Here is a 14021-nt window from a genome sequence, read left to right on the forward strand (position 1 = left end):
ATTGATAAGATTTCAAGTGATGGATTATTCAATGCCTATCAAATTTTGAAGTGGTCCATATTCTGCTGTGCTATGAATTGCAATTATCCTGTGCTCTGCAGTCCATTAAAAAAGAGTTATAAAAGTGTCCAAACTACTCTGTGGATTTTCCAAGATCATTGTCATGGAAAAATAAAACTATGTCGCAGCGACTACATGGCTCCTGAAAGAACACACACAACCAAACGGGTTGAGCTCAGTGAGCAGACAAATTTATTGCAAGCTGCTAGGCTGTACTTATACTCCCAGCCTGGACTTGGCTGAGAACCGTGCTAGAGGGCGCTGATGTCACCCAGGCGTCACATGGTCCCCCAGTGTGGGCTTCTGAGCCCCGTGCTGGGAGGAAGAGAACACCCCCGATGGCGCCATTTTGGCCGGCTGCCCTGCCGCAAAGCTTACAAGTGAGGCCAGTTTGCCTGCCTAGTGGTGAGCCGCCACACAGCCCCCCCCCCACCACCAGAACTGGCGCCAATGTCTTTTTTCGCCGGGCGACCTTGCTTCTTGGGCTGGGCTATGACTACGGGCTCAGTGGGATCGAGGTACGCTGGCTTCAGTCTGTCCATGGTAAACAGCTCCCGCCTGCCGCCAATGTCCAGAGTGAACGTGGAGCTGGAATGCTGTACAACCCTGTACGGACCCTCGTACGGTCGCTGCAGAGTTGACTCCGCAGAAAGCAGTTCGCTGGGAACGTGAGACAGGCAGGTGCCATGCTTGGGCGGCGGTGGGGGTTTGAACGAGTCCAAGCGTGCCCTGAGGTGAGGAAGTAGTTAATGCGGCGACCACTGGGGATTGTGAGCTGCATTGATGAACTCACCAGGTAGTGCCAGCGATGCACCATACACCAGCTCAGCAGATGATGCCTGCAGATCTTCCTTGGTAGTGGAGCGGATATCCAGGAGGACTCAAGGTAGTTCGGCCGCCCAGTCGGGACCGGTGAGGGGGGCCACGAGTGCCGACTTAAGGTGGCAGTGCAGACATTCGACCAGTCAATTGGCCTGTGGGTGTAGCTGGATCCCCAACCTGTTGGTGAGCTGTGCCCAGAGTGTAGATGTGAACTGGGTGCCCCAGTTCGCTGGTGAGGTGACCCGGGACGCCAAAGCGGGCGACCCAATCATGCAACAGTGCTTGGGAGCAGGAGTCGGTGGAAGCGTCTGGCATCGGGATCACCTCAGGCCAGCGAGTGGTGCGGTCCATCATTGTAAACAGGTAACGGTTGCCCCGGGAAATGGGTGAATGTGGCTGAATCATTCCCAGACATGCCTGAACTCCTGTGCAGGTTCCCTGGTGTGTCTGTGCTCCTTGGACATCTGGCAGTGGGTGCATGTTCTGGCCCAGCCCACGATCTGCTTCCGCAGCCCATGCCATACAAACCGTTCTGCTGCCATCTGGACCGTGGACCTGATGGACGGATGTGAAACGTCATGGATGTGACGGAAGACCTGCCTGCGCCATTGCTGGGGAACCACTGGTCATGAGATATCGCACAGGATGGTGCTGTCGCCACTCAGAGTCAGGAGGTCTCGGAACCGCAGGCCCGTGGGACGGTCTTGAAGACCCTCATCTCCTCATCAGATTTATGTTCCCGGATGAGCTGGTCAAAGTCGAGACCGGCCATCAGCACGCAGATGGCCGGTCATGAGAGTGCATCGGCAACCACATTGTCCTTCTCCGCCTTGTGCCGAATGTCAGTGGTAAACTCCGACATGAAGGAGGGCCAACCAGGGATCCTTTGCCATCGCGAGTGCCTAGGTGAGGGGTTTGTGGTCGGTGAAGATGGTAAAAGTCCTTCCCTCCAAAAAATAGCAGAAATGCTGCACCGCCAGGTACATGCCCAGTAACTCGCGGTCGAAAGCATTATACTTGTGTTCCGGCAGGCAGCTTCCAATGTCCATTCACCTGTTGCTCCAGAACGGCACTGAGATCTGTGGTAGAGGCATCGACAGAGAGTGCCATATGCAGGTCGGTGGGCAAGCATGGTGGCCTTCGCGAGGGCATCCTTGGTGTCCTCGAATGTGGTGCAGGCTTCTAGGCTCCAAGCAAGCGTTTTGTGCTTGGCTGCGATGAGGGTGAATAGCGGCTACATGATGCACGCAGCTCCCGGGATGAAATGGTTGTAAAAGTTGACCATACCCACGAACTCCTGCAGCCCCTTGAGGCTCTCCGGGCGTGAGAACTCCCTGATAGTGGCAACCTTCACGGAGGTGGGTATGGCTTCTTTGGCCATGATGGTATGGCCCAGGAACTGCATGGACTCTTTCCTGAACTGACACTTGGCCAGGTTGATGGTAAGGCTGAAATTGGCCAACCGGGAGAAAAGGGCGCGTCGGTGGGCCTTGTGTTGCGCCTGGTCCTTGCTGGCGACGAGGATGTCATCCAAATAAATAGATGAAATCCAAGTCCCCGCCCACAGAGTCCATGAGGCGCTGGAAGGTCTGAGCGGCGTTCTTGAGCCCAAATGCTCAGGAATTCAAACAAGCCAAAGGTGGTGATGATGGCCATCTTGAGTATGTCCTCAGGGTGCACCAGGATCTGGTGATATCCGCACACCAGGTCAACCTTGGAGAAAACCCTCGTACCGTGCAGGTTGGCTGAAAAGTCTTGGATGTGGCGGATGGGGTAACAGTCAGGAACTGTTGCCTTGTTGAGCTGTCGATCGTCTCCACAGGGACACCAGCCACCGGAGGCTTTTGGGACCAGGGGGAGCAGCGAGGCCCACGGGCTGTCAGACCGCCGAATGATCCCCAGTTCCAACAAGTGTGAAAACTCATCCTTCGCCACCTGGAGCTTGTCAGGTTGGAGCCGACGTGCCTTGGCATGAACCGGTGGGCCCTGGGTGTGGATGTAGTGGAACACCCCATGGCGCGGTGAGGCAGTGGAGAACTGTGGCTTGAGGAGTGTCAGGAACTCGTCCAGGATTCACTGGAACACGTCTCTGGACGTGCTGATTGTGGCCATCTGCGGTTGCTCCGAGCGGGAGACATCGAGGTGAACAGCCTGGAAGGTATGGACATCCACCAGGCGCCTACCTCGAATGTCCACTAAAAGCCCATGTGTGAGGAGGAAGTCTGCAACCAGGATGGCAGTCAGGAGGGACGAGATGGTGAACCTCCACGTCAAATTTCATTGGCTGAGCTGGAAGTGGACTGTCTTGTCTCCATACGCCTGGATAGCTGTTGCGTTGGCCGCACGGAAGGGAGGTCCACTAGTTTGGTTCCTGGACTCGACAGCCGTGGCTGGGATGACGCTGATCTGGGCTCCAGTGTCATCGAGGAACTGCCGGCTGCTGACTGAGTCCCGCAGGTAAAGGAGGCTGTGTCCTTAGCCAGCCGCCGCAGCCATTAACAGCAACCAGCCTGCTCATTTCCCTGGAACAAGCAGGGCTGACAACACTTCCGAACCTTGGCTCCCCACCGCTGGTGGTAGAAACAGAGGCCTGGAACAGATGCTGTGGCCTTGGGTATGCTCTTGGGGGCCCCTGCAGGGGCTGGATGCTCTACTGCAGCGCTTGGGCGGGCTTGGCGTGGTCGTGCCCATGCCTCGTGACCTGCTGGACAGCTGACCCCTCCAGGAATCATGCGAGCCATAGCTCTTGGGCCTTCTGAGCAACCTTCTTCAGGTCACTGAAGCTCTCCTGGACCAGCGGATGTCGCCGGGCATATGGTCGAGGAAAATGCGCTCGAAAAGTGGGCAGCTGGTGTGCTCACCCATGAGTGTGAGCATCTGGTCCATCAGCTCCATCAAGGACCTGTCCCCCAGGGCGTCGAGGTATAGCATCTGAGCGGCACGCTGGTGTCTGGATAGTCCGAGGGATCTGGTAAGCATTTGATTAATGTTCTTGTATTTGTCTTCGGCGGGTGGGTGCTGAACGAGGTGCAGCACACATCTGGCGATGGCCTGGTCCACGGCAGCGACCACGTGGTAGAATTTGGTCGTATCGGACTAAATCTGGCGGAGGTGAAACTGAGCCTCCACGTGGCTGAACCACGTCTCCGGCTCCTGAACCCAGAATTCAGGCAGTTTCACGGCTAAAGCACTGATCCCAGACTTGCTCGTGATGGGTTCAAAGACATTTGAACCAGTCGGGGTCACCAATTGTAGCGGCAGCTACACTGCTCCTGCAATAACACACACAACCAGACGGGTTGAGCTCAGTGAACAGACTAGTTTATTGCAGGCTGCTGGGCTGTACTTATACTCCCAGCCCGGACCTGACTGAGAACCGCGCTGGAGGGCGCTGACGTCACCCGGGTGTCACGTGGTCCTCCAGCACGGGCCTCTGAGCCCTGTGCTGGGAGGAAGGGAACACCCCCGACGGAGCCATTTTGGCCGGCTGCCCCTGCCTTGTGGTGAGCCACCACAACTATATAAAAATTGTTATAAAAGTTCTTCAAGTCTATCATTTTTGCTGCACTATAGCTGATCACTTTTAACTTAATGGTTTAATGGAAAATAAAAACAAAGGCAGAACGATAAAAATTTTCAATTTGCTGTGGCTTCTGCCAAATGAGTTGAACTCTATTTGCTGAAGATGTTTCTAATCTTTCAGCTCCACAGATCACCAGTCCCTTGGAGACAGTGGATGCCTTGGTTGAAGAAGAAGCTTCTTTCATGTGTGCAGTGGATTCATACCCAGTGGCAGAGATTACCTGGACCCGCAATAACATTCCCATAAGGTGAGATCACTCCAAAGACCAAGATTTGGCTTAACTCACAGGACAATGTTAGATCAATGTTTTATCAGATTTAGCCTCTGGCCTTAACATGAATCATCTCAATTCAAAACACTGACTCCATTTTCCTCCACAGATGTGGCCTGATCTGCTGACTTCCTCTTGCAATTCTTTTTTTGCTCTGACCTTTTCAATTCTTGCTTTGCTTGAGATAGGATTATAAGACAGGGATGTCCCAAAAAGACTATCATTGAGAAAATGGAGTTGAAATAAGTCCCACAGCCCATTGGCCTGCTTCGTCATTCAATAAGGTTGACTGATCTTTTACCTGTTTTCCACTCCTCAACACATCAACGGATCCCTGGAATATGGAATTCATAAAAACACTCTGCATTTTCTTAGCTGTAAATACCAACACTGTGACACTGTCCGTAACTCTGCACTCTACAGCCAGGAATTGGTCCATAACCATAACCCTAACCTGAACTCCAAAGCCCTCTAAATCTTTCATTTGTTTGAATGAAATTACCTGTCATTCTTCCACATTGCTGGGAGTAGGAGCTAGCCATCTCAATTCTCTCAAACCCAATGAGCAAGAATAGGTCCTGAAACAATAATGATCTGCCAATAGATGTTCTTTTACCAATTTTTCTCTGCCTTTCCCCAGTACTCCCCAGGAGAGGAGAAAATTGTAGGGCTGCCATAACCCCTAAGGCAAGAAATAGGCAAATATTTGCTTACTTAATTGGTGGGAGATTCCTAGAAGTGTCCCTCCCATCCCAAAGGAGGTGACTCATGGCTGGAACCTTCTTTCTGTAGCTTATTTGAATGGATGCTGGCAATCCATTCAACCACAGTTAAGAGTATTAAGATGAAAAGTAGCATTCCTGTAAGGTGAGAATACACAAGACATTAGGCCCCTGGATAACAGTCATGAGTGAGAGCTCGTGCCAAATTTTCTTCTTGAAATCCAAAGGGAAGTAAATGATCTAACTCACCATAGAGTGCATTTTCATTGGGATTTTTGTCCATTATCCATTAATGAAAGACTCATTCACTTCCGCCAATTTTTTTTTCCAAATTCTGTGGGGTTTTTTTCCTGCTCTGTAAGGCAGAACAAATCTGAGAGAAGTTATTGCTTATGTGCCCTGAGCAGCCCAGAAGCCTCTACCATTTTCCATAACTTGTGCTTTGGATAAACCAGCCCCACCAATAACCCTGCAAGCAGACATGTGGAGAAGGCCATGCAGTGACTGCAGAAGCTGGAATCTGGAGCAATTAGCAACCTGCTGGAGTTTCTTCAGAGGATTAATTTTTGCATGCAGTGAGCATGCAAAGTGGACTGGTTGGCTTCAATGACGTCCACAGTTTGTAAACACCTGCCAGCTAGACGGTCAAGGGCAATGGATGAGTGTGAATTCCAAAACCAGCAGACTCCATATTTCTATGTTTCCCACGGACATAGGAGAATATTTAGCCCATCAAATCATGGACAAATCATTAAGTAATCCCTTCCCATAAGAACATTTTTTGTGGCCTATTCTCCCACTGCAGTAAAATTCCAATTATCCATTATTCATCTATTCTGAAATGTTGATGATTTAGCATCTGGCTCATCAGGTGATGTTTGCTGCACTCTCTTTCAACTTACTGGGAGCCCAGGTCCTCTTCTCCCTTTTGATCCATCAGAGTACTGGTTCCTGTTCTCCCTTTTGACTCACCAGGGTCCAGTTCCCATGCTTCCTTTCTATTCCCTTCAGCCCAACTCCCACATTCCCTCCCACATTGTCCAACCTCTCTTTACTCCCGATGAATTCCAATCCAGGCAACATCCAAGTGAACCTCATCTGCACCTTCATCAAAGCTCCACATTCTTCCTGTAATGTGGCAATGAGAATTGTGGACAATACTGCAAATGTGACTGTACCAAAGTGATATACTCCTGTGATGAAGGGAAGCATGCAGTGTGCTTTCTTTGTTGCCCTATCCACTTATATTTCCACTTTCAGGGAGCTATTGATTTGCACTGCAAGATCCCTCTGTACATCAATGTTCCAAAGAATCCTGCCATTTTTTGCATTTGACCTCCTAAAGTGCAATACCTCATGCTTGTCCAGATTAAACTCCATCTTCCCCAACTTTTAATTTTTTTAAATTTTTTTATTTTTCACACTATAAACCACATTGATCAAGATACATACATTTTTCTTTTCAAATATATAGTGTCGTTTTCTCCCCCCCTCCCTCTTCCCATCCCACCCTCCCTACCTCCCCTCCCATTCATTTAAAGTTCAGAATCTAAGATACATTAAACCCGTCAAACAATGTTGTCACTCAATAAAAATAAACAAGAAGTTCCACTGAGTCTCAAAGACCCTCTGTAAGATTTATATCTGTCTCCAAGTATTTTTTGTCTATTATGACTAAACCAATTTTGGGGGTGAATTTATCAACTTACTGTGGCTCCCGTGTGACTTAATCTCCTGAACCAGCCATATGCAGAAGTCAATATGCCCTCCCCTCAACAATCCTCTTTGTCACTTCCTCAAAAAATATAGTCAGATTTATGAGATTGAACCTCCCATTAGGAAAGTCATGTTGACCATCCCTCCTATGTCCATGTTTTGCCAAATGCAAGTAAATCCTGTCCCTAAGAATCTTCTTGAATAATTTCCCTACCTCTGATGGAAGACTAACTAGCCTACATTTTCTGGTTTATCACTGTTGCCCTTCTGAAATAAAGGAACAATATTGGCTCCGCTCCATATTCTGGCACTTTGTGATCTTGGCTAATGGGACAAGGGCCCAGCAATCTCCTCCCTTACTTGCTTTAGGATCCTGACATCCCACCAACATCCACCAACATCCACCTTAACGTTTTCAAGACAACTAATATCTTCTCCTTCTTAACATTGATGACCCCATAGAATATCAACATACCCCTCCCTAATCTCACCATCACCCCTGACCTCCTTCTTGCTGAATACCAATGCAAAGTGCTACCTCTCGCTCCATGCAAAAATTCCCTCCTTTGTCCTTGAGTGGACCTACCCTTTCCCATTGCTACCCCCTTGTCCCTAATGTATATATAAAATAGCTTGAGATTTTCTTTCATCCTATGTGCCAAGGCTCATGGCCCCTTTTTGTCTTCCTAATTTCTTGATAAATATATTTCAAAATCTCACACATCTTCCAGAGTTATAAGTATTACTTGGACCAAATCTAGGAGTTATTTTCCTGCAATGAAGGACAACAGTGGGTCAATAAAGGTCAGCTCAAGGACAATTGTATGGGTGCAAAGAGAATTCTGACATTAGCATTGACTCTAACATTCCATGAGAGAATAAATAAGATGATGCAGGCAGCTGGGATCAACCAGAGAGCTACTGGAAGAAGCGACTGTGTCCATGAGTCAACCTCGGTTATATAAGGTTGTGCAAAAATGGAGGGGCTTTCCATAAATAATTCTGGAAGGACTATGTTCATTTTGAAGTGCTATATTGCTCAGCATCACTTACAATAAACAACATCAGAAAATAATATTTACATTGCCTTATGTAGAAATAATTCCTGTTTAGTATGCAACACATTAAATAAAACCATCTGTCAACACGGAGTTCTGCATAGTATTCACTACAAGTCTGAGTAGGTGTAAAACAGATTGAAAAGAATTGTAGCTGAGCAGAGACAACTTGCATCAAGAAATACTCTCTAGAAAAGTGTGAGGATGACTCATTAGGGATCTATAAGATTCAAGTAGGTTGAGCAGGATGGAAAATAGTTCTACTTGTCAGATGAGAGGTCATGAATATTAGCCAAGTCATAGAGTCACAGAGTTTTACAACACACAAACAGGCTTCGGTCCAACTTGTCCATACTGAGAAAGCTGATGCCAGTTGCCTGCATTCAGCTCATATCCCTCTAAACTTTCCCATCCAGGACCTGCCAAAATGTCTTTTGGCTGGGGTACAGTTGCGCCCGCTTGCTAATACCATTTCCTTCCATATAGCCACATCCCTCGTGTGAAGAAAGAACCCGTCAGGTCCCTTTTAAAACCTTCTCTCCCTCCACTTCCCCCTCTAGTTTTAGATTCACCTACTCTGAAATAAAGGCTATGACTATTTACCCTATCACTGCCCCCTCATGATTTTATAAGGTCCCTCCTTGTCCTACTCCACTACAAGGAGAAAAGTCCCAGACTCATAAATCCAAGAAGGAATGTAGGAGAAACCATTTTTCCCAGAGGTTTATTGGCAAGGATATGTGCTCCCACAGGGTGCAGGTTGGCACATATGTTGATGCATAAGGGAGGTGATAATGGAAGGATATGCAAAGATGGAGAGAAGAAGAAAAGGAAAAAATTGGAATTAAATAAAAATTTACAGATTAGAAATAGATCATGGAAATTTTCTGTGCTGGGGTTTGTCCTCTACATGAGCTTCCTCCCAACTGTCTCCATCTCTCCCCATCACCAAATTCTTCTGATCCCTCCTTCTTCACATGTATATCCAGTTCCCCCAGAAATCAATTTCTGCTATTTGCTGTGAACTTGGAATCAACAGTAATGTAGGACTGGTGAAATATTCCCAAGTCACATTGGTGCATGACTTGGTGGTGGTGTCTCCTTGCCTCTACTTCCCCTATCTTTCTTGGTAGAAGATGTGGACAGTTTGGGAAGTGCTGTCAATGTAGTCTGCGAGAGTTGATACATCCTGTCGATGATACATGCCGCAGCCACTATGCACTACTGTGGGAGGAATGAGTATTTAGGGTGGTGCATGGGGTTCCAGTCTAGCAGGCTGCATTCTCCTGGGTAATGCTGAATTTCTTGAGAAGCTGCAATCATTCCATCACACTATGGACTTGTGGTAATGTTTGAAGGAAGCGAGTCACTCACAATGGGACTCACAACCTCTGACCTACCTCCCATTCTCAATATATATGGCTGTTTCAGCTGAATTCAGGTTACAAATGTCCCAGGATGTTAATGGTTAGGCCTAGGATCTTACTCTGAGGAACTCCTGCAACGATCTCAAATAGTTCTTGCAAAGCCCAAACTGGGTGTAGGTGAGCAGACTTTTAGAGAAGGAGTCCTGCTGGTAAGCATAACCACTGACTCCTACCACTTCTTTGTTTTAGATAGACAGTGAATTAATTGGACTGCAATCATCAGGACTATATTTGTCCTATTTGTGGCTGGGCGTACATGGGCAAGTTTCCCTATATCTAGGTAATCACTGGCATTATTAAAGTGACAGAACAACTTAGCTAGGAGGGCCTGGAACACCATTTTTCAGCACCTCAGCTTGGATGTGGTCTGGTTCCAATATTTTTGCTGCATCAGCACTCTTGGTCATTTCTTGATATCTTGGGGGAGCAAGATTATCTGGAGAATCACTCCTGTGTTGGCGGGATATCAGAAAGAGGTCTAGTTACACCATACACACAACATTTCAGATAAAACTTGATTGCAATGGATATGGTGCTCACATGCTGGAATCAAATTAAAAAATGAATATGGTTAGAAGATCAGATCAACTAAATTTGATATCTTCAACCATTAATGTGGGCCAAATTTCCTGTTCTTATTTAAAGGCAAACTTTGGTATGATTGCAGTATAGCAGCACCCTCCCTTCCTTCACTCCCTCTGAAAGGTTTGACCTCAAATTTACACCCAGTTCCTCTCCCTGGATGTTCAAATGACACTCATTCAAATAGGCTCTTCAGCCCACAGAGTCCATGTCAGCCACCAACCGCTCATTTATAGTAATCTTGCACTAATCCCATTTTGTTTTCCTCTCATTCCCATCAACTCCTTTGATGTTCTACCACTCACCTGCACACTAGTTTATTGTGGCTAACTTGCACATCACAACAAGAACATCTAATATAAATGCTCAGCGAGATCAATGTGCTTGAATGGAATGAGTTGGTCTTGCCTATTTCATGTCATTTGTAGGCTTTCTTAAATAACCAGTCTTCAGCTATATTTATTATTGTTCATGTCAATAGTTTTGGAAAATAACCTTCCTGTCTTTGCTTGTCACAATTTACAGACCCTTTGACACTCGCTACAGTACAAAGGAAAATGGCCAGATATTAACCATCCTCAGTGTTGAAGACACAGACAATGGGGTGTACTGCTGCACTGCCAACAACGGCATGGGGAGCTCTGCTCAAAGCTGTGGTGCCCTCCAGGTCAAAATGAGTGAGTCTCACGCTTCCGCATTTAAACAGATATTACTTAGAACCAATACAAAATCAAAGAGGTAGAAATGCTTGACAGATGAGGCAGCATCTGTGGGGAGAAAACCAGAGTCAAGGATAATTTTCCTTCAGAATTGGGAAAGTGAGAAGAGAGTGAGAGGCAACTCATGTTCTGGGGTTTTATTGTTTCAGACATGATAGAGAGTGAGTGATGAAAGGGGGAGGAGTGACATTGCCAGTCAGGGACAATATCACAGCTGTGCTTAGACAGGACAGCCCAGAGGGCTTGTCTAGAGAGGCCATGAGGGACGGGTAAAGGTGTGACCACACTGATAGGGTTGTATTATAGACTGCAAATAGAGAGAATTGGAGGCACAAGTCTGTAGAGAGATAGCAGACCGATGTAAGAAACAGAAAGTTGTGATAGTAGGAGATTTTAACTTTCTCTTACTGTAAAAGGGCTAGATGGCTTGGAGTTTGTCATATGTGTTCAGAAAAGTTTTTTAAAAAAACCAACAAGAGAGGATTCAATGTTTGATCTCTTATTAGGGAACCAGACAGTCAGGTGACAGGAGTATGTGTATCTGAACATTTTGGGTCCAGTGACCGTAATGTTAATAGTTTCAAGTTAATTATGGATAAGGATAGGTCTGGTCCTTAAACTGAGATTCTAAATTGGAGAAAGGCTAATTTTGTGGAATTGAGAAAGGATCTCAAGGAAGAGTAGATTGGTAAGTTGCTTTCTGGTAAGTAGTGTTGTAATGGAATATTTGGGAGATAAAGTAGTTTACATACATACACACGCATTAAAACAGATCTTATTTGAAATCTTGAAGAATTCATATTCAGTGAATTTGCAGAAACTATGGAGAATGCTGTGCACATTTCATAAGTAAGTGCTAATTGAAATGATGTAATTAAAGCAACAAGCAGGAGACACTCTAGCTGTTAAAAACTCTTTGCAGGGGTTTTGACAGAGTGCACAGAAAGGTCACCCCTGGGTTTTTGTTTACGTAAAGACAACAACTCGACCAAGAAGACTAACTCCTATTGTTTGCTGGAGAAGGTCAGGGGTTTTGCAAGTGAGAGAGTCACATAGGCTTTCTGGCAGTTGGAGAGAGAGAGAGAGAGAGAGAGAGTAGAGATAAGTTCAAGTTTGATTCTTTTTTCATGTTTAAAGATTATTAAAAACAACTTTTAAAAAGATAATTAAAAACATAATTAAAAACAAGTAAGTACTTGTCTTGGTGAATTTCAATTGCTGCTGGGTTTTAGCATCCTTTGGGGCTTGTAACTGTGTTCAGTACGTGGAAGGCCTTCAAAGGTGAAAATTTGAGAGTGCAGATTAAAGGATTAAAGGCAAAGTTAACAGGCATCGGGAACCTTGGTTTTCAAGGTATATTGGTGAACTGGTGAAGAAGAAAGAGGTGTATAGCAAGTATAGGCAACAAGGAGCAAATGAAGTACTTGAAAAGTTTAGAAAATGTAGGAAAATACTTAAGAAGGAAATCAGGAAGGCAAAAAGAAGACATGAAGTTGTTTTGGCAAATAATGTGAAGATAAACCTGAAGGGTTTCTACAAGTATGTTAAGAGTAAAAGGATAGTAAGAGACCATAGTGGTCTCCTAGTAGATCAGAGTGGTCGTCTATGTGTGGAGCCTCACGAGATGGGGGAAATTAACATTTTTTTTGCATTAGTATTTACTCAGTAATCTGGCATAGTGTATAAGGAAGGAAGGGAAACATGGGACTTAGAGATTAAAGAGGAGTAGGTGCTTGCTGCTTTATAGTGAATAAAAGTAGATAAATCCCATGGCCTGACATGATATTCCCTCAAACCTTGAGGGAGTCTAGTGTAGAAATTACAGAGGCCCTGGGAGAAATATTTTAAATGTCCTTAGCTATGGGTGAGGTGCGGGAGGATTGGAGGGTTGCTAATGTTGTTCTATCGTTTTAAAAAGTCTCCAAAAGTAAACCAGGAAATTATAGGCCAGTGAGTCTGACGTCAATAGTGGGTAAATTATTGGAGGCTTTGTGCATGATACGTCGTGTTTAATGAATCTTAAAGAGTTTTTCGAGGAAGTTACTAAGAAAGTAAGTGAAGGAAAGGCTGTGGATGTTGTCTTTATGGACTTTGGTAAGGCTTTTGACAAGATTCCACATGGGAGGTTAGTTCAGAAGGTTCAGACACTAGTATCCATGGGAGAGGTTGTAAATTGGATTGAAAATTAGCTGTATGGGAGAAGACAGAGAAGTGGTAGTGGATGATTTCTTCTCATCTGGAGGTATGTGGTTAGTGGTGTGCCTCAGGGATTGGTGCTGGGACCATTATTGTTTGTTGTCTATATCAATGATCTGGATGTTAATGTGGGAAATTGGATCAGCAAGTTTGCTGATGACACAAAGATCGGAGGTGTAGTGGACAATGAGGAAGGCTTTCAAAACTTGCAGAGGGATATGCAAGTTGGATAAATGAGCCAGAAAATGGCAGATGGAATTTAATGCAGACAAATGTGAGGCGTTGCATTTTGGAAGGGCAAACCATGTTAGGACATACACAGTAAATGGTAGGGCACCGAGGAGTGTGGAAGAACAAAGGGATCTGGGAATACAGATACATAATTCCCTGAAAGTGGTGTCACAGGTAGACAGGGTTGTAAAGAAAGCTTTTTGGCATCTTGGGCTTTGTTAAATCAAAGTATTGAGAACAGGAGTTGGAATGTTACGACGAGGTTGTATAAGACAATGGTGAGGCCAAATTTGGAGTACTGTAATTGTGTGCAGTTCTGGTTGCAAAAGTACAGGAAGGTTATCAGAAAGATTGAAAGAATGCAGAGAAGATTTACTAGGATGTTGCCGGGTCTTCAGAAGTTGAGTTGCAGGGAAAGATGAAACAGGTTAGGTCTTTTTTTTCCTTGAAGTGTAGAAGAATGAGGGAAGATTTCATAGAGGTTTACAAAATTATGAGGGGAATAGACAGAGTAAATGTGAGTAGCCTCTTTCCACTTAGATTAGGAGAGATAAATACAAGAGAACATGGCTTTAGAGTGAAAGGGGAAAGGTTTAGGAGGAATTTCTTCACACTCAGAGAGTGGTGGGATTCA

General features: G+C 45.7%; 1 protein-coding gene across 1 annotated transcript in view; it reads left to right on the forward strand.

The window, feature by feature from the left end:
* Positions 1–14021, forward strand: part of musk (muscle, skeletal, receptor tyrosine kinase) — a 185870-nt gene that overhangs the window by 11847 nt on the left and 160002 nt on the right. The window contains exons 2-3 of the mRNA XM_069922949.1: positions 4586–4712; positions 10767–10918. Of these exons, the coding sequence (XP_069779050.1) occupies positions 4586–4712; positions 10767–10918 (279 nt within the window). The remainder of the gene's footprint in view (positions 1–4585; positions 4713–10766; positions 10919–14021) is intronic.

This window comes from Narcine bancroftii, chromosome 1, assembly GCF_036971445.1.
Source record: "Narcine bancroftii isolate sNarBan1 chromosome 1, sNarBan1.hap1, whole genome shotgun sequence".
Classification (NCBI taxonomy): Eukaryota; Metazoa; Chordata; class Chondrichthyes; order Torpediniformes; family Narcinidae; genus Narcine; species Narcine bancroftii.